The sequence below is a fragment of the Colius striatus genome, chromosome 8, assembly GCF_028858725.1.
Source record: "Colius striatus isolate bColStr4 chromosome 8, bColStr4.1.hap1, whole genome shotgun sequence".
NCBI classification, from domain to species: domain Eukaryota; kingdom Metazoa; phylum Chordata; class Aves; order Coliiformes; family Coliidae; genus Colius; species Colius striatus.
Genome location: NC_084766.1, coordinates 32,166,519 through 32,193,608, shown reverse-complemented (window position 1 = coordinate 32,193,608; position 27,090 = coordinate 32,166,519). Strand labels below are relative to the sequence as shown.

At 41.8% G+C, this 27,090-nt stretch overlaps 1 protein-coding gene across 2 annotated transcripts in view; it reads right to left on the bottom strand.

Annotated features, from left to right (window-relative positions):
- The window catches only part of SLC18A2 (solute carrier family 18 member A2), a 28,935-nt gene extending 23,050 nt beyond the window's left edge, over positions 1 to 5,885 (bottom strand). Inside the window, exons 1-3 of one of the 2 annotated variants that reach the window (XM_062001656.1) lie at positions 5,842 to 5,885; positions 5,400 to 5,549; positions 3,433 to 3,784 (exon numbers count right to left, since the gene is read on the bottom strand). In XM_062001656.1, coding sequence (XP_061857640.1) covers positions 3,433 to 3,784; positions 5,400 to 5,520 — 473 coding nt within the window. In that variant the 5' untranslated portion in view covers positions 5,521 to 5,549; positions 5,842 to 5,885. Of the gene's footprint in view, positions 1 to 3,432; positions 3,785 to 5,399; positions 5,550 to 5,664; positions 5,694 to 5,841 lie in introns of those variants that run through there. The other variant, XM_062001655.1, reaches the window with a different exon arrangement.
- Positions 5,886 to 27,090: the final 21,205 nt, after the last annotated feature.

Here is a 27,090-nt window from a genome sequence, read left to right as displayed (position 1 = left end):
AGTCCAGCTGTCTTCTTCCCTGGCAGTGAAGGCTGGGGGAGACATATGGCAAGAAGGATATTTTCCTTGAGGTTTTGTGTCAATGAACCACTGAATGTGTATGAAGGCAAGAAAGAAGTTGCAGGATCAGCAGGGACAGGGAGTATGGTCCATGCAGAGCTGATCATTTCAATCCCTACCTCAACCTGAAAGGAAAGCTTACACAGGAACTAAACTATATCTAAGTCATTACAAACCTATTTATCTGCCTCATTCTTGGCACATATATCAGTCATGAATATATCATGGTCCTAAGCCACACTCTCTCATGCAAAGGGGTTCAAAGCTGTGGTCAGGCTGGTGTACAAATGACAATGAAAATATCTGCTCATTTTTAAATGACTTTTGAGCCCAATTTGAATAAGCAAAAGGTTAAAACTATGTATGTTTTCAGACTGATAAATAATGGGAGAGAGAGATGTGGCAGGAGAGATATTTATTGCTCTTGTGGATTGTGGGGCCAACCCAGCTGGGATCACAGCCACACTCAGAGAGCTGGGCTAGAATAATGGAGTTCTAGAGGGCACAGCAGCCTTTTGCCCACCCTCTTCACTGGAAAAGATTAGGCAGAGCCCTCAATCTCCCTTGCCATTGCATCCTCCCTGCAAAGTGCCCTGTCTCAAGTGCTGTGCTATTTGTATAGTATATTACCAATTTCATTACAAGGAAAAACATCACGTGTATCTGAGCCACAAAATGTCCCCAGCTCTGCCCTGAAGCAGTGCCATGATGGGAAGTGTGCTGTTGACACCCTATGGCAAAGCCATCACTTGGTGTTTCCTGGGCTGAGACTTTGTTAGACCAAGAGTAATTTGTGTTGTTTCATGCATAACAAAGCAGTTCACTAAGCCAGGTGTGGTTTTTGTCTGGTACTCCATGGCAAGAGCTGGGCTTTAAATAAGAAATATCTTTTAGTAGAACTTACTTCTTGAATAAAACCTTTTTTGAACCTTGGGTAGTTACAGAAAAGGGGGGAAAATGACCTACAAAACTTCCAGAAAACCTACAATAAAGTAGTTATTGACAGAGGTTCTTGTGAATCAAACCTGTTGTATCCTGTACAAACTCAAGCACTCAAAGCCAGTGCCTGATGAGTGCCAGTAACTCCATACTCAACAATCTAACCCACTCTTGAACAACTACATTTGATTGCAAAACAAAACCATGAACATGATGTGCTGCCTATTTGAAGATGAAACTTACTGGGCATCTGATCTCATTAATGTTACAAACATGTATAGGATGGGTGTGAGGAGGATGGAGCCAGGCCGTTCTCAGTGATGTCCAATGACAGGACAAGGGGCAATGGGTACAATTGGAACACAAGAAGTTCCAAAGAAACATAAGGAAAACATTCTTCCCTGTTCAGGTGAGGGAGCACTGGAGCTGCCCAGATGGGCTGTGGAGTCTCCTTCCCTAGAGACATTCCAAACCCACCTGGATGAGTTCCTGTGTGACCTACTCTAGGAGGTCCTGCTCTGGCAGAGGGGTTGGACTGGATGATCTTTTGAGGTCCATTCCAGCCCTTGAGATTCTGTGAAATCTGTCTTGTAAGCATTCTGTGCACACTAATCTTGAACTGAGTGGCCAATTCTCCTTAAGCTGTGATATTTTGCTGAAATTTTGCAAAAGTAATGACAGCAGCAACAATTATCACTAAAGGGCTTATCAGTGGTAAGGAAGAGTCTTTCTCATGATAACCCAGATACTTTATGTGTCATTTATAATAATCTCATTTTTCACACTGCTTTTTAACTGATCATAGATATCACTATTGGAAAATGTCAAGTTAAGGCTTGGGATTTTTTTTTGCCAGTGACTTCTACAGTTCATTGATAAATGTGTTAACTGACATTTGTCACTAAACATTTCTCAGCAAAGGCTGATATAGGCACCAAGATACAATATATGAAAGAAAACTAGTAATCTTTAAATCTAATTTAGGGCCACTTTGCCACTAAGGCATCGATTTCTGCTGTATGAGCAAAGACTTTGCCACACAGGACACTGGGATGATGTGCCTCTTGACTTTAACTCTCACATTTGTGCATCTGAGCTTGCAAACCTGCCCCTTGTAACTGCAGTCATTTAGGAAAGTCTAGAACACCTAAAGAACTACCATGAAGATATTATTTGACATTGTGTTACTTTGCCTGTGTGTGAGCTTTTGTATCCTCACCAAACAATACAAGAAATCCAGGCAACAAAGATTTGATTTCATCCTCAACTTGCAGAAGAGTAATTTTTCAATGGCATTCTTATATCTGTGTGGGTGCAGGAGATAAGGTGAAATGAGAGAGAAATGCAGCTGTCATCTCATTTGATGCTTTTGTGTTCAGATCAGTGTCATAGACAGAACATAGGTTTTGAATGCCTAACACAGTGAGACAAACCACTGCTTATCCCTCAGCTGGAGGGAGGAAAAACTCTTCTAGAAATGTGAAAATTAGTGACCTGACTAAATAGATTTTGGAGTTGATTTCCTGCACAGATTGATCTCATATTCTGTCTAGGAGGACTGCAGCTGCTTCTGTGGGGAAGTGTTACACCAAATGCTAATGACAAAATCAAATTAACTATGGACATTCAAAATTAAATGATGTAATAAATACCTTTTCATCTCTATGTAAACCTAAGTAGTGCTAGAATTTGGAGGGGAAGAGTTTGCAAGCCATGGATATCAGTACCTATAACCTTGATCCTAGCTCAAACAGGTTTTTAATAAAGCACTATTTAAACATATTTCATTCAAGACATCAGATATATGCAAGAATTTAGACACAACAGTTTGAAGGCTGGGCTAGATCATGTACTGATGGACACCTGTGATCCACTGAACTCAGCAATGCCCATGGTATCAGCATGGTTTGACACTTGTTCATTTTTCACTGAAGTCCACACAAATTTCCCACCCATCCTTACCTCAGACAACTCCAAATCACTGAATGCTAAATCACACCAGAATGATATTGATATCAATATGGATAATGAACCCTGCCTACAGGTTCAGTATGACATCTGCCTAATGTAGGTGGAACAGGTATGTCAGCAGTTCACAGTGCTCTGTAATAGTGTGTTTCAGCCCCATATAACTTTCAACACAAGTTTTCAACACCATTTCAGCAAAGGTTTGTATAAAGACCTGAGGTCTCAGGAGCTGGAGGAAAAGTGTAGGATACTGAATGTACCAGATGGCTCACGTGCAGCTTACCTATTCATTTTGGAGAGGAAGAAGGTATTTACTAATTGCATTTCACTAAAATATTCCTCCAGGTCGGTAAGGTCGGTAAGCCAGAGCCACAAGAGCATTAAAAATACTTTGTTTGAAACATCAGTCCAGACTAAAACACCAGTATAAAATGCTCAGTGAGCAATGCAGCAGAAATGACATACCTGTTTGTCAGCGGCCCTATGAAGGGGTTAGTGATTAGTTGCACTGTTGCTTTTGAAGCAAACAAGAGACCAACTTGAACATTTTCATTCAGCAGGTCCTTATCTTCCTTAGGGCAGTCAGATGGGGTGGGAGTCACATTTACTATCATTTGTTCTGTCTGAGTATGATGCAACTCTCTGGGTCCTGTCTTATCAGATTCGTTTCCAGTAACCATTGTTGAGTTGTCATAGTAGGAGAAGATGCTCTGGAAATTGTCCATCGTTGCTGACACTATGTTAGGCTTAGTAGTCTGGCTTTCTGTAGCATTTTTCTCATGTTTGATGCTGTAAAGGTAACTGGGAATTATTGGCACTGGAAAAACAAATAGAATATATTGGCATCTTACTATCAGGTCATTTGTAAACAGAATCACCAGATTTTCTTGTTTGCTTTGCCATTGATTAGGAAATACAGGGGGCTTTTCTACAGAGCAAGGAAGGATTTTTGAATGGTGGAAACACAGAACTGAAATAGAAGTTTGCACATGGGAAAAAGCACATCCATAACTCAGAAGTGCAGTTTAAAACATAAAGTTCTTTTACATTAGTCTTTATTATTTACCAGTTGTTATAAATATAAGACTTTCCATACAGACATCATTCAGAAAGTGAAAGATACGTATCAGAACCAACAGCTGAAGAGTCTCTTTGCTGCACAACTGCACAAATGCATTTATTTGATCATGAAAACATGGAGGATGAGAGAAGCATTGAAACTATTATTAAACCAGAACACAAAATATGCAATAAAACACATTTCTAACACAAAAATATTGACAAAGAACAGCCATAAGAATGAAAAACCCACATAATGCTTCCTTGTTAAGTAATCAGAACTGCTGTGTTCTCATTGTTTCTTTAAATATTTCCATTGAAAAGAACCTCCAGAAGGGACCTTCTTTACATGGTTTTGGATTTGAGATGCAATTTAATTCATTAACATGTATCTCAGAAACTGGCTTTTCAGAAGTTGTAAAGACAATGTCAGGTTCACTCAGTTTAGCATTAGTGACAGAATCATCCCTCCTTGTCTTTCACCTCTTCTCTCTCATTAAGTCTACAGACTCTACTAATTTCTAGGGCTTCTAGCATACATGTTACTGAAGAAGTAATTAAAGGTCTATATCATGCTATCAGCTTTTAAGCTGAAGTCCCCCAAGAAATTCAGGAGTCTGATTGAGAAGCAGACACTGCAGCACAGAGCTGGTGGTTCTGCACAGCCCCATTCACTTCTGAGAGGTGTGTTTGCATCTGTGTGCGTGTGTGAGTGCACCCATGAACCTGTAGGTTCTCTCAACCCTTTTCTTTAAATGGGGACTTCTAAAACTACCAGTGAAAAATGTTCATTTTAGTAGATTCCTTAATCTTGACACTGTGCCATGAGGCCAGTAAATGGTGCATCTTCAACTTTGATCAAGATTTGGATAATTTTACTAAGACAACACACAGAAGTGCTTTTTTAGAAGCCAGTTAGATAGGTTCATAAGAAAGCTATCATTTTAAGACCAACGTGGGGAAAGGGGAACTATCTCAAGGAAACAGGCATCTCCAATGTTATCTAGCCTGTTGTTTCAGTTGCATGACCACAGGAGAAAAAAAATGATGAGCTAAAAATACTGTTATCTGCCCTCCTGTGAAGTATTAGTGGCATTTAGTAGAAGGAAAGAATTGTGAAGACCTTTATATTACCATTCCTTACGCTGCAATTAACACAGAAACACATCGAGCCTTTGATGTGCGTTGCAGGCTGTTTGCAACACCTGGAATATCATCCCCGTTTCAAAACCCATCACAACCAGTGCTTGCAAATGTTTGGTTTGAGAGCATTAATCATGCATGAGTGGAGTACATCTGTCAGGGGAGATTAATTCTCGAGAGGGGAGGAAAAAAAAACCCCATGTCCACAATCCAAACCCCATCCTACCTACCGACTACGGTGAGCAGCATGTTGTCCAGCAGCAGGGCGATGAAGACGATGAGGAGGATAAGTTTCCGCGACTGCCGACTCTCCCGCAGCCAGCGGAGGAGGCTGAGCTCGCCCCAAGCCATGCTCGCCGGCCCCTCGCCGCCGGCTCTGCCTGCAGAGAGACAAAGGCCATTAGTGGCCAGCGGGACAAGGCGATGGAGGCCGGGCCGTCCCGGGGCTCGGCGGGGGCTCCCGCGGCCACCTCCCCGCTCCCCGCCCCTCCGCACCCGCGCCCGGCGCCGCTCCCCGCACGCTGCCCGCCGGCCGGAGCGGGAGGAGGAGGAGGGGAAAAAGAGGAGGAGGCGGTACCGCTGCTTCCCCAGCTGGGAACCGACGCGGGGGGTGGTGGGGGAACTCCCTTCCCTTCCCCTCTCTCCCCTTCTCTGCGGGACGAGCAGCGTTACCTCCGGCCCCGGCCACGCCACAACCTCTCCGTGTGTCCGCTGAGATGTGCCGGAGCAGAGAGGCGGGGGAGTGGGGAAAGTCGCTGCTCATAGGCTTAAACACGCGAGTCGAAGCGGAATAGTACCAGGGACTGATTTTTTTTCCCCTAAAATCAGGAATTTGCGCCATTGGGCAATTAAATCGCTTGGGGTTTTTTGTCTGCTCTGCGCAATTCCAAGTGTGGTACCCAGCCTGTGGCACCTGGGCAGCATCATTAAGAATTTCTTCTCAACTGACGTGAGAATAGAGATGAAGTGCTTTGAGCTGATCAAACCCCACGTTTTAACAAAGATTTGCATTATTTTTAGATACAGTCTTTCATGTTACATTGTACTATCTTCCTTTAGCCACCCAACACCGAGCTTTGTGAGCTGCTTCACTGAGCTTCACTTTTGGTAAAGCCTCCTGAAGGTGAAGGGAGTCATTAAGAGTTTAATAATCCCAGAACCAAACCTCAGAGTGAAGCTGATGACATCATCAACTATGCAAATCGTTGATTTCCTTAGCTAAGTGCCCTGTTGCCTTTGTTGGCCAGTTTCATGGTGCTCATTTTCAAAGAGATGTGATTTTGTTATTAACGGAGGTTTCCAGAGTGGTGCTGCTGTGGCACCGGTCATTGCACCCTCTAAACACTTTGTTTCAGGAGTAACAAAAGACACTCCTCTACTGTGCCAGTTTCTGTTCCCTTCAGCCAGCTGATGGTTTGATACATAATGCTAAAACATGCATGCAAAGTCATGCCTAAGCTATGAGAATGGATAAGCACGGAGAGCATCTGAATACCTTCATTTGCACATAAAGATGCCTTTTGTACACAGATACTATTGCTTTACTAATCTAGTCTCTATGAAGTTGTGGCTACATCTAGGAAGCTTTTGCTGCTCTGTGAGTGTAAACTGTATTGAGGCAAATAATGATTCCTTCACTAGTATTTATCTTTATTCAGTGATCTTCATGTCTACTGAAGAACAAGCTGGAAAGGAATAGGACCACAGCCAAATCGACAATGACTTTGGGGAAGCTGTTGGTGATTTGGTTTTCCCTTTGGACTTTTTGCTGTTCTATAATTGTTAATTAAGATTGGTCAAGAAGAGGGGATGAAAAGACAAGTGATTTTTTTCCATGAGCTTTCAACAGACCAAATTTCATGCTTTGAAAAATGCTGCTCAGCTCCATTTCTTTTAAGTGTCTTTCTTTTGCTTTAACTATCCTGTACCCAGATTTAATACCTTTATCATTTTATTAATTTTAATAAGAATGGGAGCTCCAAAAGTAGACATTTCTTTAAGAATCAACATTTTGTGGACTTGTAAATACTCCCCTCTGAGTGAAACACCCCTAAACCTTCAGAGCATAGGCTTAAAGGCACAAAGCATCAAAAAGTAGATGAAGAAAACCAGAATTGTTTTAATGTGGTCTCTCTCTCAGTTTTTGGCATACTGTATGGTGGACTCTCCTGAATCATCCCTGCAATGCCATGGAGCCTGCATAGCCAGGCGAGCTGTGCAGACAAAATAGCCAGTAAACACACAGGCAATGATACTGCAAATGATCACCAGGCTGGGAACTGGGTTAGAGAACAGCACTCATTAGCAGTCAAAATTTTGACCTCACCTGAAGATTCCTCTGTGGCAAGATGTCTCCTGGACAGTGTTAGGGGAAGTGGCACAATGCTGTTACAAGCACTAGGGAGAAATGCCATTTTCCTGGTTTGCCTGCAGGTTCCTGAAATGCTGACACTTGGAAAAAAATACTTCTTTCTGATTCTTACTGTCCTGCTTGAGAAATGTGCCACTCTGATGGCTTCTGTGGGAAAAGTAATCCCTTTTAAAACTGTCCCTTGTAAAGATTTTGATTTCTTTTTAGCCCTTGGAGTTTCTTTTGCTATAATTCATAATTATTTTGGTTTTCTGGATGAATTAATCATTTCCAATTATTGCTATTGGGGAAAATTCCTGCTATAAATAATTCTTACCATTTAAGTTGGGAGACATATCTGTCAGCTTATGCTTTACTAATAACAAGAAATATACTTAGTCAGCTTTTTCAGCCTTTGTAGCTCTTTCAAGACATTTTTTTTTCCTTTATGCCCAACAGTCATGCTACTAATTACTCTGTAGTAAGACAGTGTGGTAGTTAGTTCCACTGAATAATACATCTCCTCTTCTCCAGATGTTGACAATATTCACTGTATTTTAATCTTCTGCCATCTAGTAAGTGTATGTGTGAATGTGTATTTAATACATATGGTTGCTCACTGTGCCTTGTAATGTTCAGAGGAGTAAGGGAAAAAACCCAGAAGTTTTGCTTTTAAGAGTGTCACATCAGTTAATTTATCATGCTAAAATTTATTTAGATGAATAACTGTGTGTGTGATAACCAGGTCTGAGATTATGAGTGGTTCATCTTTAAAGCCAGAAAGGTTCAGAGTGGCCAAAGAGGGTGTGGGAGAAGAGGACATACTACACAGCTTATATGTCTCTGCTAAAAAGAAGTAAAACATCAGTTGCTCCCCTTTGCACAGAAACAACAGTGTTAATTTTAATGTAGGAACACAGGGCAGCCATTTCCCCATGCACTAAGAAACTCTGTCAAGAGGTACAGACATCTTTTTAGAGATGGAGGAAGGCTGTAGTGGAAGAGGAGTAGAAGAAGAGATGACAAATAGGTGATGCTTTGTTGTGATGCTTATAGGAAGTGATAGACGTCAGGAGATGTGTAATGGAAAAAAACCTGGACCACAATACACAACTGCATAGGCTGTCTTTATGCACTATATAAGTTACCTGTTTAAAAGTAAAGTGTTTTAAGTTAGGACACTTATTCTAAAATACTCTTCACAGATAGTTTTGGCCCAAAGTAGCAGCAGCAGGCTGAGGTGCAGTCCCTTCAGGTTTTCTCCATACCATCCACACTGAAGAAACCCAAACTCCACAGCTGATATATATGGTTGGGAAACTAGTGTAAAGAGTTTCTATGGGTTTGACATTTTCAGTGTGTTTCAGAAGTAGGGAACTTTATTCTACAGCACAGCATGCCTCCTCTAAAATTCCCTTTTGAAACTATTTTACTATTCTCATTAGAAAAAAACCCATTTGACTGTTCTGTTGGTTGAGCAGAGAATCACTGCTTATTTGCTTTCTATCTAAACCCCTAGAGAAAGCACAGCCTGTAATACTTAAACTATCATTTTATAGCATGAAAACAGTATTTAGCTATAAATGGGGAAATATTTAGCTATATATGGGTACAGTAGATAAAGTGATGGCAGAAGAAATGCTACTCATATTGCTCAGGGCAATGATCTCCTGGTATGCCTCAGATGTGTATTGTCATCTGCTAGACTTGCTTGAAAAGTTAACCTAAAGAAACACAAAACTGATGAAGGAGGGGTCAGATATCAACACCAGCCCCAATTTCTTCTGTCTTCCAGTGCTATATTACTATTGCCTGAGTGTGACACAAGAAGAGGGAAGGGGAGTCCCCTTTGGTCCCACACCCCAGAACATCATTTCTCTGCTGGCTTTTTGTACTTCTTCCTGAGAGCAAACACTAGCAAGAGTAGTGTGATGCTGAGCATTTAATGTGTCTGTCCTCAGGATGTGTCAGGAGAGCCATCACACTCCAAGATGGCCAGAGAAGCTATTTTAAGTGTTTTCTGGGTCAGGCTTTGCCTAACCATTCTGGTATTAAGGACCACAGCTAAGTAATGGTGAGGTCTAGTTCTGACTCATTTCATTGCTCTGACAAGAAAAGAAAATCTGACAAGAAAAGAATATCTGCCAAGCACATTAAAAGCTGAAAAGTAACTAGGCTAAATAACACCTTGTTTTATCTGTTCTTTCCAAGCTGATATTCTGTTTGCAGTGAATAAACCCTGAAGGCAACCCACTGTTAACTCCATGATCAATGAGAAGACATGCTGGCCTCAGTTTTACAAACCCAATTATTTTCTTTAGAAATCTGTCTGAAACTAAAAGGCATCTGACAAAAAAAAATCTTTCCTGTCCCTGGAGCTTAGAGGAATTCAGTCATTGCATGTAAATTGTGTTTCTATTGACCACTTATGTGTCACTTGACACTGGTGCCTTTTTAGGTGGCTTTCCAAGAAAACACAGTCCCCTCCAGGCACAAGCTGTGAATTCCATATATTAAGAAACATGATTAGTAATGAGAGTGAGAATGTGTTTGGATTCACACACACACAGACATATGCACTTAAAGAGTTGTGTGTGTGTGCCTGCTTACATGTGTGTGTGTGTGTGTAAGATGCCACCATGCATCACTCAGCAAAACAACAGTGCACAAGCCACACACCCTGGAAAGTCTGGAGGCAAACCAGAGTGTAAGCAGGTTGTGAGGAAAGGAAGCAAATAGCTTTTCCTTCAGTGACTGGGCTTCAGAGACAAATACCTGCCTGCTTTTTTAGCTCAGGCATCAGCCTGTGAAGTATCTCAAGAGTGTACAGGAAGCTTTGTGGTCGATTTGGTTTAAGCAGTTGTTCACCTTTAACATTTGTCAACTGCTTAAAAGATTAGGCAGCTTTCACACACACCATAAGCCCTTTGTCACAACATAAGTCTACATCAGAAAGTGGATTCAAAGCTCTTCCTTCTGTTTGCATAGAACAAACTGCCTGCATTTGCACCAGCTAGTTTTGCAGAGCTGGCCAAGACTGAGAGCATGAATGCAGGAATCTCCTGTGCAAATGAGACCCTAAAAGTGAGATAAGGCAAGTTTGAAGTATGACATGCATTCACTATTAGCTGTGGTGCTGGTAGAAGAAAGGAAGGAAATCCTCACAGACAGCTACAGGAACAGAGCCAAAAAGGTTCACAAAGTGGAACTGCAGAGGTGGGAACGTTTAAAGCAGATCTGCTGGGCAGGGAAGTACTTTTGCTGGGTCTTGAAACAGTTGTAGGGAGTATGCTGCTTGAACTCAACCCAGGTATCTCTATATGTTCAGGACATAACTCAAAGAGTCAGTGAAAGGGGTTATGTGAAATGTTTGCCTCTAATAGCAGGAAATAGCAGATGTCCAAGTGCAAGCTCTTCTCTTTCTGTGTACCTTTGAAACTGCCAGGAGCAAAGAGATAGCTCCATACCTCCCATAGATCTGTAACCCTTCATTTATCACAAAGAAGATATGCAAACAAAGAGAAAAAAAATAGATAAAACATGAAGAAGCACTTCTACCTCTTGGTTGTGTTTCAGATTGGTTGCTAGGTTGTCATGATAAAACACAGCATGCTGTAAGACCCTGAAAGCTATATCAGAGGTCCTGGCTTAGTAAAACTCTTGGCCAGGTATGTTTTGGAGTTCTCCTATCTGGAATTTTCATGTGTGCTTTTTCCCTGACAGACTGTTCACTGTGAAATCCTCCAGTGGGACCAAGATGAGCTGTTTCAGGCTCAGCCATGTCCATGCATTGTTGTAAAGGGGCCTCCAGTTCCCATGTGGTAGGTGAGTGTTGTGGGCACACCACATCACAAAAGCACAGCAGCCACATAAAGGCTGCCAGACCAAGTGCTGGGATGCCTGGGACAGTCCTTGGAGTCATTCCTTTTTTTCTTTAACATATTTTTGGCTTTGGCTTGTGTGAAAAAGTGAGATCAAGGTTTAACTTTCTCTCTCTAAAGGCAGAGTTGAGTGTCAATAAAAGAAAACAAGGTTTTATTTGTCATATTTAAGAATTATGATATGATAGCAGAATCCCCCAAACACACAATCATTAGTATAAGTGGCTCCAAAAAGTTGTCCTGCTTCATTAACATTTAAGAGCAAATCCCATCCATCATGGAAAGTGAGTCCCCTCTAAAATCCTTGAATTGTCTGCCAGACCTACATCAAAATATATTTTCCTGGATTAAACCGTGTAAAATTCAGTATGAAAGCCAAGCCAGCCCCACAGAGCAGGTGACCTGCAGGCTGCTCAATACTGCCATTGCTTCCCTCAGATTGTAATGTTAGCAGCACCTGGGCTGAATGTGCTGTGATGATGCAACAGCCTTATGGGTCCTAATGAAATAATTACAGGACAAGAGCACAAAGAAACGTTCAGAGCTTGAGAGAAAACAAACCACCATAACACAGGAACAAAGATATTAGGTTAGACAGGAGATGAAAAGCTTTTCGGTGGCCCAATGGCAGGAGAGGTTTGTGCCACCTATCTCTTTCTCTTCTGTGCTCCCCGAGAGCTCAGGGAAAGGTGATGGGAGCTTCCAGAGGGCAGCTATCCTTGCTGCAGTCTGGACTGCCCTCTTCTCTCTACACTAACTCATGTGACCTTGGACAAAACCACCACATAACCACTCACTGCCTCAGTATAATGTGCATGATGGGCTTTACCTAATCTCCAATAGCCTCACACAGCCCTTTTAGTTAATACACTAAAGTGATGTTTGAAAGTCTTCCATGAAGGATGTAATCAAAGAACCAGCTTGCTTTCTCTTGTTTAAAACTATCTAGCCACAAACACAAAGAAAGGTTTCTAATGAACATCAGGGGGAGAAAAAGCAATGGAGGTGCAATTCTACAAGCAGGAGCAATGTGGCTCTCCCAGACAAACCTGTGAAGCCAATGGGTTTCTCATTTGAGAGGTGATAGAGATCAGGTGGAAGGATAGATTGGTCAAGGTTACTAAGAAATAGATCTATATAACTGTCTCTGAAATACCTGAAGGTTAAAAGATGACATTGGACAGCTCTGAATTCTTGCAAAGTTAGGTTCAGAGTTTGACGAATATTGCTGTAAGATAGCAGTGAAATGTGTGATGCATGAGCTCTGCCTCTCAGCTACATGTGTGACTCCTTTGGGATGTCCTTAAACACCTGGAACAAAAATTGTGCGGTTGTAGAGCATCTAAAGCAGCTTAAAAATATCCATGGGCTTATTCCCTCACCCATTGCTGATGGATGAAAGTCAAGATTTCTGCTCTAATACTTTGCCAGCCCTAACAGTTACTCACATGTATAATCCCTGAATTCATGATATGACTTTGCAGGACAGGCTAGCAATAAGTATTTAAGTTTGAGGGGGTTTTTAAGTGCTCTCTAGACAGTGCTCTTTTGTGTCACATTTTATTAGAAATTGTATTTCTCTGGAATATCTCTTTTAGATTTAAGAAAATAAACACAAAGTTTCTGTCTTACATGAGCTCTCTGAATTATAACACAGAGAAACATGAGTTATGATCTAGAATGACTGAAATCCTTTGCTTCATCAGATCTGTCAGAGATACCTGCAGACACTACTGCAAATGCTGTAATAAATTTCTTCAGCCAAATCCCTTTTAAAACATCTAATTTGCTTGTCTTCCCTCTAGAGTGCTTGTGGCTTTTTTTTTTTGTTTTGTTTTTGTTTTCAATAGGAGATTTTCTCTTTTTTGTCCCTTGGATTTTACAGCCTTCATATGAGCCTAAACACACTTGGAAAAATAGGAAGCCCTGCCTGGGAATATAAATGGCACTGCTGTGCTTAGTCACAAATGGCTGAGTGCAATGAGATTTTACAACAAACCAGAAATGTCTGTGTTTTGTTGTGTCAATAAATGTTCCAGTGATGCTCTTAAAGACAATAAATTACTGGTAATGGAACACTACCCTCAGCATGTAGAAGTCATTTTCCACTTCCAGACGTTCTCAGATTAGGTTTAAATTGCTATTAGAAAATCCTAAATGTGTTTGTTTGAAGAAAACCTTTTTAATGCCTAGAAATAATCCAACAGTGGCTGGTTAGAGCAGTTAGAGCTAGAGTATTCCTGGGGAGCATGGTTTACACATTTGGAAGGGAGCTCTGCTCTAACAGATCCCTACCACTAACAGAGGGAACAACACAGATTTCACAGCCTGCAATGTTTTGCAGCTGCTTGGTGGTACTCAGCCAAAGTCAAACCATGCTGTCAGGCTGCTGAAACAAAAACCATTGTGAGAGTTGGAGTTTCTAACATGAGTATAAGACTTGATCCTGAGACAGCATATTTGGCAGAGAGGATCTTCATTATGGCTGTTCTCAGAAAGGCAGCAGAAGGACACAACAGAGATTGCAAGGAGGGCAGGGTAGGACGTGAGCAGGTGGAAGGAAGAAGCAATAAGTGAAGGACATGGCAGAAAATAGGACTCTGGTGTATAACCATTAGCTCTTTTGTGAGTGGAGCTGTTGATTTTCTTGAAGATCCACTGTTTTCATTGCTGGTGTCCATATGCTTGGTAGTGCTTACAGCCTGGTCTTGAAGGTGCAAATGCTGGGGCTCTTACACATTTTCTTTTCTTCAGCACTAACTTCAGCAAGAGAAAAACAAAGCAGGACAAACCCTTCATTTTTTTTTCCCTTATTATTTGCAGCAATAGTAAAGCTCAGAGTAGTGTATGCATTTACAAGTGTAACGAGCCATGAATCATCTTCAAGGCTGTGACACTGAAAAACAGTGAACTGGAGATGTAAAGCATTAATAGGAATATTTATATTGACTTTCTGAGGGGTTTTTTTCAGAAAAACAATCCACAGGGAACCAAGCAGGAATTTCAGAGGGGCTAATTAGCTTCATGCTCTATGAGAACCATCGCTGGCAAACTTAGACTGTGCACTGTGCTCTGACAGACTAATGACCACCAAAACGCTGCACAAGTGATTCTTTCCTGATCAGTTCCCATCACTGATTTCATACTTGCTTCACTGCTTATTTTATCTTATAGAACCAAAAATAAAAGAGAAAAAGGCAATACATTGATGCTGCTAACAGCTATATTTCCAATCAGCTATAGCAGGGTTTGCCTGTACACATGATGTCTGGCCTGTGCTGACATAAAGAAAAAGCAAAGGTTACCATTTTATGTCAGAAGCTGTCTGTGCTACTTCCTATTTTCTATCAGTGTTGTGAGCTTTTTTAAAGCTTGAGCAGTCCTAATGTGATAGTTCATTTTGCATAGTACATGCAGGGATCCATGAGCATGGACATGTGATGTCACATCTATATATAAACATACATACATATATGTGAAGGTACATTATATCTAAGGTACATTATATCTATAAAGTGTGTGCTCTGCAGTTTTGGCTTCAACTCTACTTAACAAAGAGATGTGGAACATCACAGTATATGCATTGCAACTGCACATTTATGTTGCAGCATATTTGACCAAGCTTTCCCTGATGTCTTTATTGATATTCTTCACGAGGACACCAAGAGCAAAAGTACTAATGAACTCTGATTCTGACTAAGCAAAAGTGATGTTAAATACATTCAATAAAAGAGGAAGCAAATATGAGCCAGAAAGCTCCAAGCAGTGAAGAAAGTTTTTGGCATTGGCAAGCTTGCTGCACATTTTCATGTGAGATTCCTCTTTTAATGACCAAATCTTTCCCAAGGTGTCAGATCTTCTGTCAGTGACAGCTCCTCAGTGCCACAGAACTCCTAAGATGAGCTCTCAGTGGTACCTGGGCAAGAGGATTTCCATGGATCTTCCAGTTCAATAAAATGCTTTCTTACACTTGTACTTTCCTATATACCTTTCTTTTTGCCATTGTAGTCAAATATTGATACTAATGTAAGAGAGGAGTGAAGTCAGCATGGTGTCAGACAGTTCACAAACCAGCAATTAACAGGTATAATGGCAAGAAATCTTGACTAGTTATGTCTGGCATGTAGGAAAGGGGGGTATGTAGGTGTGAAGAAGGTGGTATCCACAAGCAAAATGCAATCAGCTTTAATGGAGGTGGGAAAAGAGTTGAACATGAAGAAGGGAGTTGCAGCATCTCTCAGGTGAGGCTTCACTCAATCACTGGGAGCCAGTGAGAGATAATAAGCTTCTTCATAGAGTGAGGAAGGGGAGGGATTCAAACCTTTCATGCTGAAAAGTTAACCATAAATAACAAAGCTTCTGCAAAGTTCAAAACATGCACTTGCTTGAACTGAGAAACCATGAATGTAAAAATTCACAGGAGCCCAGGGCTTTACCTGAAAGCCTTAGAAAGGCTTAGCTTGGCAGCCCAAGATATTTTGTCTTTAGTACAACAGAATGCAACATGATGGATAAGTCCACAGAACCCATGAAATGGAAAGATGTGATTGCTGAATGCTGCATTATATCCATCTTTATCCAGGGCTGAGCCTGTGAGTAGGAGAGTGTTTCTACAAAGTGAGTGAAGAGATTCTTCTGTGCATGACATCGGGGATATTAAACTTCTACTACATAGCACTTCAACCTTTCTGAGAAGTTGTTTACAATCAGGATTCTGTGACATGGAATCTCTCTTTTGTCATACAATCCTACCTTTATATAACTTTATATAACCTATATAAAACTTTATATAGTGGTTTATATGTATATGGTTATACATAGTTTAACATAAATTCTCCTTCAGGATTTTTGTGTGAACAAAGCAAATCCCATATGAAATACTTGGAGCCAGCTCTTCCATGGTCACAAATTACCCTGCTTTCCACAGCAGCTCACCACAATCTAAGTTTTGATCCAATGCAAGTTAGTTAACCACTGGAAAGTTTCAATGTTTTAGGGAAGTTCCACAGTTAGATCTTCAGATCTGGCAAATGTTTAGCATCCTGGTATATAAAATGTGCATTTAGTTACATGAGTGGATATGACATACCTTCTTACCTCTGTGCATCATCAGAAGTCCCACCTGCAGAAGTGCCTGCCAGCAGCACATTACAAGAGACATGGGACAGCATCCCTGTCCCCCTGCTGCTCCAGGAACCCATGTACCAGATACAGCAGTTAAACCTGCAAACCATCTATGGCTGACAGGAGGATGCTGGAGCAAGACCCAGGCAGCAGCAGCTCTCAGTGGTGTGTGACGCCGGCTGGGCTGTGTATTAGATTTAGCTTCCCCATTTTCCAGTCACCAGGTTTTCCCTGCAGGAAGAGTCAGTCATTGTCAATATTTATAAAGCCTGATGAGACCTTCCCACTGAAGGGCAGAAGGAACGAGAAGTGTTTCATCATTATGAGTTTCCAGCTCTTCAGCGACATTTGATGAAATCATATTAAGCATAATTATATTGGAGCGGAGCACATCGAAGTTCTAATGAGCCTTTAGAGTTATTCATTATCTGATTGCCTCATTTTCATTTTCCAAAGCTTTGTTTGCTTCATTTGGTTAAATTAAAGGAGAGCTGTTTTCATAACCTTTTCCCTTCAACTTTCAGGTCCTTTACTGAGCTTTAATGGCTCTACTGGAGGGAATATTTGCACACACTTGTTTGATTTTTTTTACCTTCCAGGGAGTCCCATCATATCTCTGAAGTTATTGACAAGAATAGCTTTGTGGATGGTAACTTGCAAGTTTACAGGCTACATTTGTTTGGGTTTTATCAAAGGAAATTGTTACAGAAAGCAAGCAGGCTTTGCATGTTCAGAAATGGCTAGAGTTAGTGGGATGAAATCCAAGTACTAGGTGCTTCACATGAGAATTCTATACAGATTTAAAGCCTAAATCCCATTTTATGCATTTTGAGGGCATGCTCTGGATTTAAGTGGAAGTGGACAGAGCAGCACACTTTGTACTAAAGACGAGTATCTTCTCTGCAAGCCTGGTCTAGTTCATTATTGAAGTCTCTGATGTGGGGGGAAGAGGTTCTGGATTTTCACAGGAGTATATATCTTCATTCATTTTTCCTTCTCTTTCTGTGCCTTTTTCATGAGAAATTCAGGTTAGGTATATCCACTGAAAGCTGTAAATTGTATCTCTAACTGTAATTATAATCATAATTAACTGTCTAGATTGCCTACAGTAAAGAAGCTGAAGAACTGATGAAGGTGCTAATTGGCTTCTGTGTAATGATGTGTTTCCCAATAGCTTTTCCTGGTAGTCTCATTAAAAAAAAGTCCTTTTTTGAGAAATGAAGGATGCTTGAAATAGTACATTGTGAACAGTCACCATAAAAAAAAGCTTCTGATACAAAAGATGAAGCACCAAAATATTAACAGCATATAGCTGTTCAACACTATGTATCTGTAACTGATAAATGTCCAAAATTAAAGACTGGTTTTTAAAATGAACCTTACAATTTGCTCACATCTTTGTTTGTATCTCTAAAATTCTCCTCTCCATTTTTCTATCTACTGGACACAACTGATTGTCTGCTACTGAATTACAGCAGATGAAAGCTAAAGTAGCACCATTTCTGAAGAAGCTTTCCTCCTTTTCTAGAGGACCATAGCTCAGGCCCAGGATAAGCACTGGAATTTCCTTCCCTGTTTGTAGCTGCAAGAAGCCTCACATCCTTCTGCTGTACCTTGTGCTAAATATTAAACAACATACTGTCCTCTGGCTATATATCTGAAATAATATTTTGTTTGAAGTGCAGTCATTCAAATTCAGACCTGGCAGCTCAATGCAGGTTTCAGATGCAAAATGATCTCTTGGAGCACTGCATCTTTTCCATTAGCCTGACAAGTAAACACATATTCTAAAAACTTTATTTCTGTGACTTCTTAGATTGCCATGTAAGTATATTGTAGCAGATCCCATGAGAGAAGAGACCCAAGTGAAGCATCTGAGAATCAAGCCCCTGTAAACTTCAGGAGTTCTGGGTATGTATGAATAGCCCTTGTTTTTGTTATAAGATGGACATCATATGATTTCTGGACTGTTCCCCATCTCACTCTAATCTAAATGTACCTTAAACCTCTCTCTAATTTCACCTATGTTCTTCTTCCATATGCTTTCTCTTTGACAAAAATAATCAGGTACTCCTTCTGCTTTTTGCCAAAAATGACCTCTAATTCAGCTCTGCTAGAGCCTGCATCTACATGAAAGGAGCTTTCAATAGACTGCCTCCATCACCTGTGTTTTCAAATTCCAGTATTTGCATAGACTCTCTCTTCACGAGAAGAAATAAAAGAGAGGAAGCAAAACAATAAAGGGGAAAAAAAGCAAGGATAAAAGAAATGATTTGCAATTACAGTTAAGGCAAAGCATCACGCTGCATCTTTGTTTTTTCAGATAACCCAAAGCAACTTCAAAGTTAGACTCTGAAGGCAGGATCAATATCCATAGCAACTAATTGCATTTACTGCACCTGCTAGAAAGTGCTGTGGCTGGCTGTGTCTGTGAGTACCAAAGTAAACCATGCTGCTACAAAGAAACACAGAGCCTGGCTGAAGGTGTGCCCTCGGGCACTTCTGTGCTACCAGGATGCTTCCACTTGGCTGCTGATGCTCAGACTTTGTTATGCTTTGAAAAAAATACCTTGTGCTTTCTCTCCTGATGTTCTTGATGCCAAGAGCATCCTTCAGAGAAGAATTAAAGAAACAGTGTTGTCCTCCTTCAGCCTAGAAAAGTCTCAGACACCTTGTATATAGAAATTGCTGCCTGTCTGATTGTTAGATGATGCCTTTTTTTCCTGTTATGCTCCTTAATGCAGCTCTCTCTCTCTCTCTTCTGTTTGATGTAGATTATATCTTCCTTGGTGCAGGTATTACATGGTATTTAGTTATGCAGTGCACAGCATAAAGGGCTTCTAGTCCTGGACTGGGACTACAAGCTACCTCCATGCAGATACTAATTCATCCATAGGGACTTATCATTGCTGCTAGTAGCATCGCTCTATTAGGCAGCACTGAGCTGAGCAGTTTATTCCATTGAAGACTGAACCTGACTACCTAAGCCCAAACAGCACTTCTATTAATCACTTAGCAGTGCTGTGTTTAACACTTTTTTCACAAGCAGAAGCAATATTCTGTAGCTGGGACTTCTCCTGCTTCTGGATATTGCATAAGCAAAGCACACCTTTTGGGTATTTATCAGATATTGTAATGAATTTGTTTACAAGACAACAAGCCATTCAATGTAAATGGCTGATAATATTAGCAACTCTTGTCTATGTGATTCAGTCCCATTTCATTCCAGATTATGTTTCTGTTCCTATTTGTCAGTTCTATGTACAGAACTTGAAAAACCATAAAGAGAAGTGGATCTGAAGTGTGTCGAGGAGCTCAATAAACAGAAACAAAGTCATCCTTCAAATGTTAAATGTTTCCTTACTGGATCACACAAGCCTTGCCAAGAATTGTGCATGGATATATGACACCATTCAAGGCACAATGCTTTGATGATAGGTGTTCAAATGGTACCTTTAGGGAACAAATGTTTGTCCAAGACTAATTACTTGACAAATATTAATCAACACTCACCAAAATAATTTGGTATAGCGACCATTCTGTTAGTGATTTCCAGTCATTTCTTTTAAATACAAGAAGCAACACTTCTTGAGCAGCTAGCAAAACTAATATTTGGATTTCTTTTCTCTACACATACAGCTGCCATCTCCCTCTGTGTATCACCTGCACTTCTGTTTCCTCTTATCTGACAATAACCACCGCCTGGGAAAATCTGGCTTGTTGCAACTCCAAGTCACACAGCCAGAGACAGGGCTTGCATAAACCAAAATGAGAATCTTGACAAAACCCAGAGTGATAAATCTGTGTTGGGGAGGTGAATTTGAGTCAGTTTTCACCCTTCTGTGCAGGTCTGTGTCTGCAGAGCAGCCTGATGGGCACAGCGCTTGCTCTCTGTCACTCTCTCTCTCCGAGGCCTTCAGATGTAGATGTGGCCCTTCATTTGTGGATACAAGTTCAGGCTGCTCTAAGCCACGTTAATTTCTGCCTGGCTTTCTGTCTGAATCGATGTGAGATTTGCTCGAGGGGAGGCAAGGGGAGAGAGGAGAAGGCAGGCAGGGAGGATGGGCGCAGGGGGAGGGCACGGTGGCCACTGTGTTTGCTCTGCACGCTCAGCACCTGCCCTGTCTTTCCCTCCCCTGCCTTCAAAAACAAACACAGAGAAACCCCTGCAAGCGAGGAGCTCTGTCAGGCTGCAGGGAAGGAGAAAGAGGCAGCATGAGGCCATCAGCAGGGAGCTGTGCCCATTTTCCCCCTCCTCACAGAACGGTACCCCAAGGCCACAAGCTGTACTCCATGGCCTGGGAATGACATGGGAGCACGTCATCCCCGGTTAACATCTCCTTTTCCTTCCCAATTTCAACAGAGTCATCCAAAATGTGTCTTTTGCCATTTCTGGCAGCCACTGTATTTCCATGTGCATTATATTTCCTCCTGCTTTCCAGGGCAGGGAAAGTTCAGGGGCCAGAGCAACATTTAAGGGGGTGGTAAGGTCAGTGTTATTCTGGGATGGGGCTGCAGTGCAGGAGCTGACATTTTGTGTATTTACATCAGATCTGCCTCATACAGTTATAATCAACCATGCTACCAAGACTATAAGCTGGAATGATTCAGGCCCCGTGGCCTCTACCATTGCAACTTAAATTCCACTAAAAATAGTAATAATGAGAGAAAGTGGCGACATTTAAGCAGAAGTCTGGGCTGAGAATGAGCAAGGTTGGAAGAGAACAAACAAAAGATTACCTGTCCTTTGAAACACCCAACTTCTTGCCAATTCAAATATTGACCAGCTGCAGAATAGGAAAATCATTGCTCACAGTGAGATGGAAATGGAGGAGTTTGCTTCAGAGATAATCTGTAAAGCAAAAACGGTGTTTGAAGGCTTCCCACAAAGACTCCAAAGCAGAAAAAAGGCATTGTATGCACTGAGGGGGCTATGTCAGGGATGTTACTGCAGGGTGAAATCTGAGTGGAGACAGAGGTTTCATTCCCAGGCTGCTAGGTGCCATTTAGGAGTGCTCAGTGCTGATACCAGCTCAAGGGGCCATTGTGAGAACATCTTTCCCCCAGCTGGTTTTGTGGGCATGGTGTGAAGTGAATGAGGGAACTGATCCACCTGAAAAGAAAACCTGTGCATTTGGGATGTCATTCACCTGGATCTGTTCCCTAATCTGGCTCCTACCTCGGCCACACAAACAGAAGAGTCACAGCAAGTGGTGTGGGGAAGTGTTGTGGATGGATGTGCTCAAACGGCCATGGATGGAAGGGAAAGGGAGGGAAGAGTAAGACCTTTAGTGCCATGGTATCAATGCTGACCACTTTACAACAGCAAATCACGGTCTTAGTGGAGCTGGTTGCTAGAATGTGCTCACAGAAATGTCTCGTGAGGTTTCATCCATTAAGAATGAAGAAGTTTGGGCTTCCTCTCTCTGCCTTTTTCCTTGCTCTAACACAACTCAGACTGCATGCCTACATCTATCTCCAGTCACTCCATTTAGGTAGGATGAGTATTTGTAGTCACCTTCACAGGATAGTTTCCTAGACCTTGCCTCCAACAGGATTTCAGCATCAATGACTACATATCTACCTTAGTAAGTAAAGCAGCATGGGAGGAGCAGGTCTCCAGTGAGGCACAGCTGGCAGTGGGGACTCCTGTCCACATTGTTTGTGTTTCAGGGGGTTTTCTTTCAATTAGGTCTGGTTTGCTCTTCTCAACTCACTAGCCATCAGCAATGGAAGTGCTTGGCCTGGTGAGCACTCTGCAGTTTCCCAGGAATCCATGTGCTTTTTTAGGTGCAAATACAAGTGTAGTGAGTGAGAGCAAGCCAAAAGATTCACTTCCAAGTACACTCCTGGTTCAAAAAAGACTCCTGAAGGAACCATATTCCTACTCACCTCACATTATGCTTTTCCCACAACTATTTCCAAGAAGCAGAAAAGGTGAGCTCCTGCAGCCTCTTCATTTTAAGGAAGACATTTTCCAAGGAAATACAAGTACCAAAGGATGGTTATCTTCTTCTTGCTCTGTCTTGAACCCTGAAATGGCAACAAACATCTTTCCACTGAGCTCCTGAAGTGATTTCCCATCTTCCACCACCAGCTTTAAGTGGGGTACACTTGGTGACATGCCTTCCAAGAGCTCCTCTCCCTCCCAACACACCCTGCAGTCAATATTATTCCATGGTAAGGGTTTATTCTAACCATGCTTTTAGTTTTAGTGTCATGGGTTTGTTTTGCCTTCCTGGTAACCTTTTTTTTTCTGTCCAGTGATTTTTTTTGGCACTTGAAGACAGGAAAAGTTCAAAGTAGGTCTTTCTGTCTGAGATGATTTGTATGTTCATTTTCTAACGTTAGAGAAGCCTGTAGAGATCAATGCTGAGAACTAGAATCTAGGCCCTCCTCTGGTATTAATTAAATCTCTTATCCTATGCTGAATAAACAGCATATTAGCTTGCCACAGTCCTCAGAGGCATTATTCACACTTCAATGGAAGAGGGCAAATGAAGCCAAGGAAGGTTGTAATTTGCTTTAGGTCATTCAGCCAAAGTGACAAAAAAATGAGCAGAAAGTGCTCAGTTCTGTATCATATTTTCCTTCCACCAGCCAGTGTCTCTCCCTGACACACACAGCTCCATGGGCAGTCGCCATACCCCTCCTGGCCTTCCTCATACACGAACAAGGGTTGCAAAGACCTCAGTTTTCCTTGGCTGCCTCCCATGTAGGTTTGGGTGAGTCTGGCTGACGAATGCTCACTTGTTACTTCCTCTGGGGGAAATTCATTTTTTTGCCTTCTAAGGAGTAGAAGAGGAATTAAGGGGATGATGGACACAATAGCACCAGTGCAGAGTCAGCAGCAGCCCAGTTTCTGGCACTGGCCCTGAGCTTCTGTATCACTTTAAGATTTCTGTGCCTCAATTTATGCATTCATTTACTACAGTTAAGAACTCTGAGGTGTTTCTGTACATCCTGGGTATTTTCATCCTGGAGAAAGGTTAAAATAAGGATTGATGGAGAAGCATCCTAAAATCTCTACTCTATGTAGGTAAATGTAGGGCAACACACTAAATGATCTCTGTGATATTCCTTTAATAACAGATGAGCTTTTTAATGTAAAGTTTTAAGTGTTTTGCTGTTCCTTCCTTTCCAACCTTTATTCATCTGCTACTCTTTCTAAAGTCTCCAACTTACAAATGCCACTATACCTATGTGAAGAACCTTGCTCATAACGTTGCATGAAATGCTCAACAAGTCCTTCTCTGGATGCCCAAGCAGATGGACAGTGTCCAGAGGCTGTCGGTGTGAGCTGGAAGGCAGGATGGAGCAGAGCCCTTTCCTTGCAGGCCCTGGGCTGCTCTGCTGGGCGGCTCCTGAAGGAACCAGGGCTAGTGTCACCATCTAGTGGCTTCAGGTAACAAAGCTGAAGGGATTATCTGTTCTCAGCCCCAATCGACTGATAACCCCGAATAATAACAATAGAGACAAGGCATTTGCAATTGCAGGTCACTCTAAGTGAACATAGGAAATACAAAAGCCAACTTTTCTATGCTGATATAGTGAGAATTGGTTTTAAATCGTTAATAGATTTTTTTCCCTCCCAATTTTTATTTCATATTACCACTATTAAAAGCACAAAAAGCAGAATCCATAAGGAAGAAACTGAAAGCAATATTCTTCCACAATAACACCAAGAAAAGACATCAGTCCAGCCTCTCTGCCAAGGACTGAGATTGTAGAGGTCAGAATATAATTGTTACCCCACATCCTTTGTTTTGCAGTCGTTTGAGACCAGCTTTCCTTTCCTCCAGAGAGGAGTAGAGCTGTGAGGAATGCTACAGACAGTGGAAAGGCACATTTCTAGGGAGAAAGTTTAAAGATCATTTTCCCTAAATACATTTCTACTGTTTTTCAGTGGCAATAATAACAGTGAAAAACAGAATCCAAATCAGAATATCTCTGAGCCTTTCACTTTTACTTTTGCAAGCTTCATAGGCTGAGGTCTAAATGTCCACCTGTATCTATGTATGGCCTGGCAGAGGTATGTGGCAAAGCATAACAATACAGCAATATTCAGTGAGTCCTTGCACCAACAACACCACTGATGCAGTTTGGACTCTGCCCTATGAGTTTTTGTATGGTAGCAAGAAGCGCCCTATGCATGCCTTTGATGTTGAACCCTTACCTGTTGTCTGAAAAGCTGACCATTAGGACAGATATTCTGGATGGCTAAGATCTTTCCCATGGACTCCTCAAGGTGTCTGAGAAATTCCCAGCTTTGCTCCTCCAAAGTCTGCTGTCGTGCTGGGAACTTAACACTGATCTGTTCTACCTCATGTCAGCACATCTTGCCTTGTTAACACTACATAAATGTGTGTAGCACAAATCTGAGGCATTTGTCCACCCCAAAGGTGTTGTCACAGTATGAAAAGTTTGGCATTTACTGATGTTGGGGCTGGCTTCACTCCTTGCTACCAAAGAGAAGCAGCAAAGATGTGGATTTGATAGGCACACAGACCCTGAGAGATGCAGATAACCAAAGCCATATTATTACAATCAGTCTTCAGCAGCAGGAAACAAGTTGGTTTCTGACCCAAAGTGTAAGAGGAAACTTTAATGTGGATGATTCTGCCCTATTTCTCCTCTCACTCTCCCTTGGATTCATACCTGTTACCCAGACAAGGTAAGGCAGAGAGCAAGCTGCCTGCACTGGAGCAAAGCTGCTCTGTTCACGATGAATGGCTCTGTGGCACCCAGATTCTGGTGGGAGTGGGCTTGTTTCCTCCCTTTTGAAGAAAAGAATGAAGGCTTGGAACAGTGTCCCTGTCTCAGGACAGCGGCCTAATTCACAGCATCCTTTGTGTTTCCAGATTACTCTTAAATTGACCCAACGAGAGATGACCTCTCATTCCCTTCCTTTCTTTCCTCCAACCTTGCCCAGTGTAGGAAGCAGAAATATTAACCAAGAGTCCCTGAATCCAGCACTAAGCAGGACTTAAACATAAATGTCATATGAATAAGAATCTCTGGTCAAGGACTGGCAGCCCAGAGCTGGCATCTTACTGCAGCCCTGCCACTGGGCAACCTCGGGCATGCCTCTTCATCCTTCCACATCCCTCCTCACCCCCTTCATAAAATAATTATACCTGCTTAGCTCTGAGAGACATTTAGAAATATGAGATATAGAGCATTATTTCTATATTCTTTCTGAAATATAGAGGTATTATTGTTGCTTGTTTTTTTTCCTGTGGATGATGTTTCATATTAGTGTTGCAATGGATGCTGAGGCAATTGTAGGTAGTGCACACATCTGGGAATCACCAGGAATGTGTTGCACACACAATTACAGATAATAAGTTAATTAAAGACCTTGACTCCACAGACTTTGCTGAGTCAGTATTTCCTTTGGCTTGAATGACAGCATTTTCTTTGAAATGCACTGAGGTATCTCCCAGGACTTCAGCAGTACAACTAAAATGGCAAGAGCTGCATTACTCAGGGATAGGGTCACATTTAAGGTCTTTGGTTTTCCTTTGAAGAAAATAAGAGTGTCACCCTGAGTTTGTGAGTTTACCCGAGCTATGCAAGCAGTGCCTTGTCCTGTCCCCACGGGGATCCATCTGAATCATGTCCAAGGATGTAAAGCATCCAGGAAGCATTGAGAGAGGCACTTGGCTGTGAAGTTCCAAGGTGTATTTAATGGATGCCTATGGACTTCTTCAAACATAAATGATTCATTTGTCAAGACAGTATGGTACATACATAAAGCAGAGATTCACCCAATAAGGAACAATTTATATCCTTCAGGACAATTAGAAGTGTAAAACTTGAGGGAGGGAGCAGATGTAGCAGCTGAGATCTGCATCTTGATGATGATCACAAGTGGGTGAGTTTCAAAGAAGCAGAGAGTGCTGCCAGTAAACATGGGCATGTTGTCAGTATGCCAGGGTCCCTGGCACCCCAAAGAGCTTCCCTGCCCTACTGAGCTGATTGCCTCCACCAAAGGCCTCTGGGTCCAGAACAAACAGAGAAACTGAAGCCAGAACAAGTGGTTCCTAGCACAGTGTTGTTAGATGAGGACTCAGGATACTTATTACTTCAGTTATTTTATAAGTATCTTGGTTTTAGCTGGGGTAGAGTTAATTTTCTTCCTAGTAGCTGGCACTGTGATTTGGGTTTGGTGTGACAATAATGTTGATACCACACTGATGTTTTAATTGTTGCTGATAATAGTGCTAAGTTAAGGATTTTCCAGTTCCCCAGACTGCTGGTAAGCAGGTGCACAAGAAGCTGGGAGGGAGCATGGCCAGGACAGCTGACCTGAGGTAGCCACAGAGCTATTCCATACCACAGAATGTCATGGCCAATATTGAAACTGGGGTGAGTTGGTGAGGAGGGGTGAATCGCTGCTCAGGCATCAGTCAGCAGGGAGTGACAAACTAAGCACACGACCTGCAAAACCCCCTGGGCCCAATTCTTTGTAAATGATATCCTTCACTCAGATAGCCTGCGTGTCATCAGAACATGAGTACACCATGACTTGGAAAGCCTTTCTAGGAATTTCAGCACTTGCTT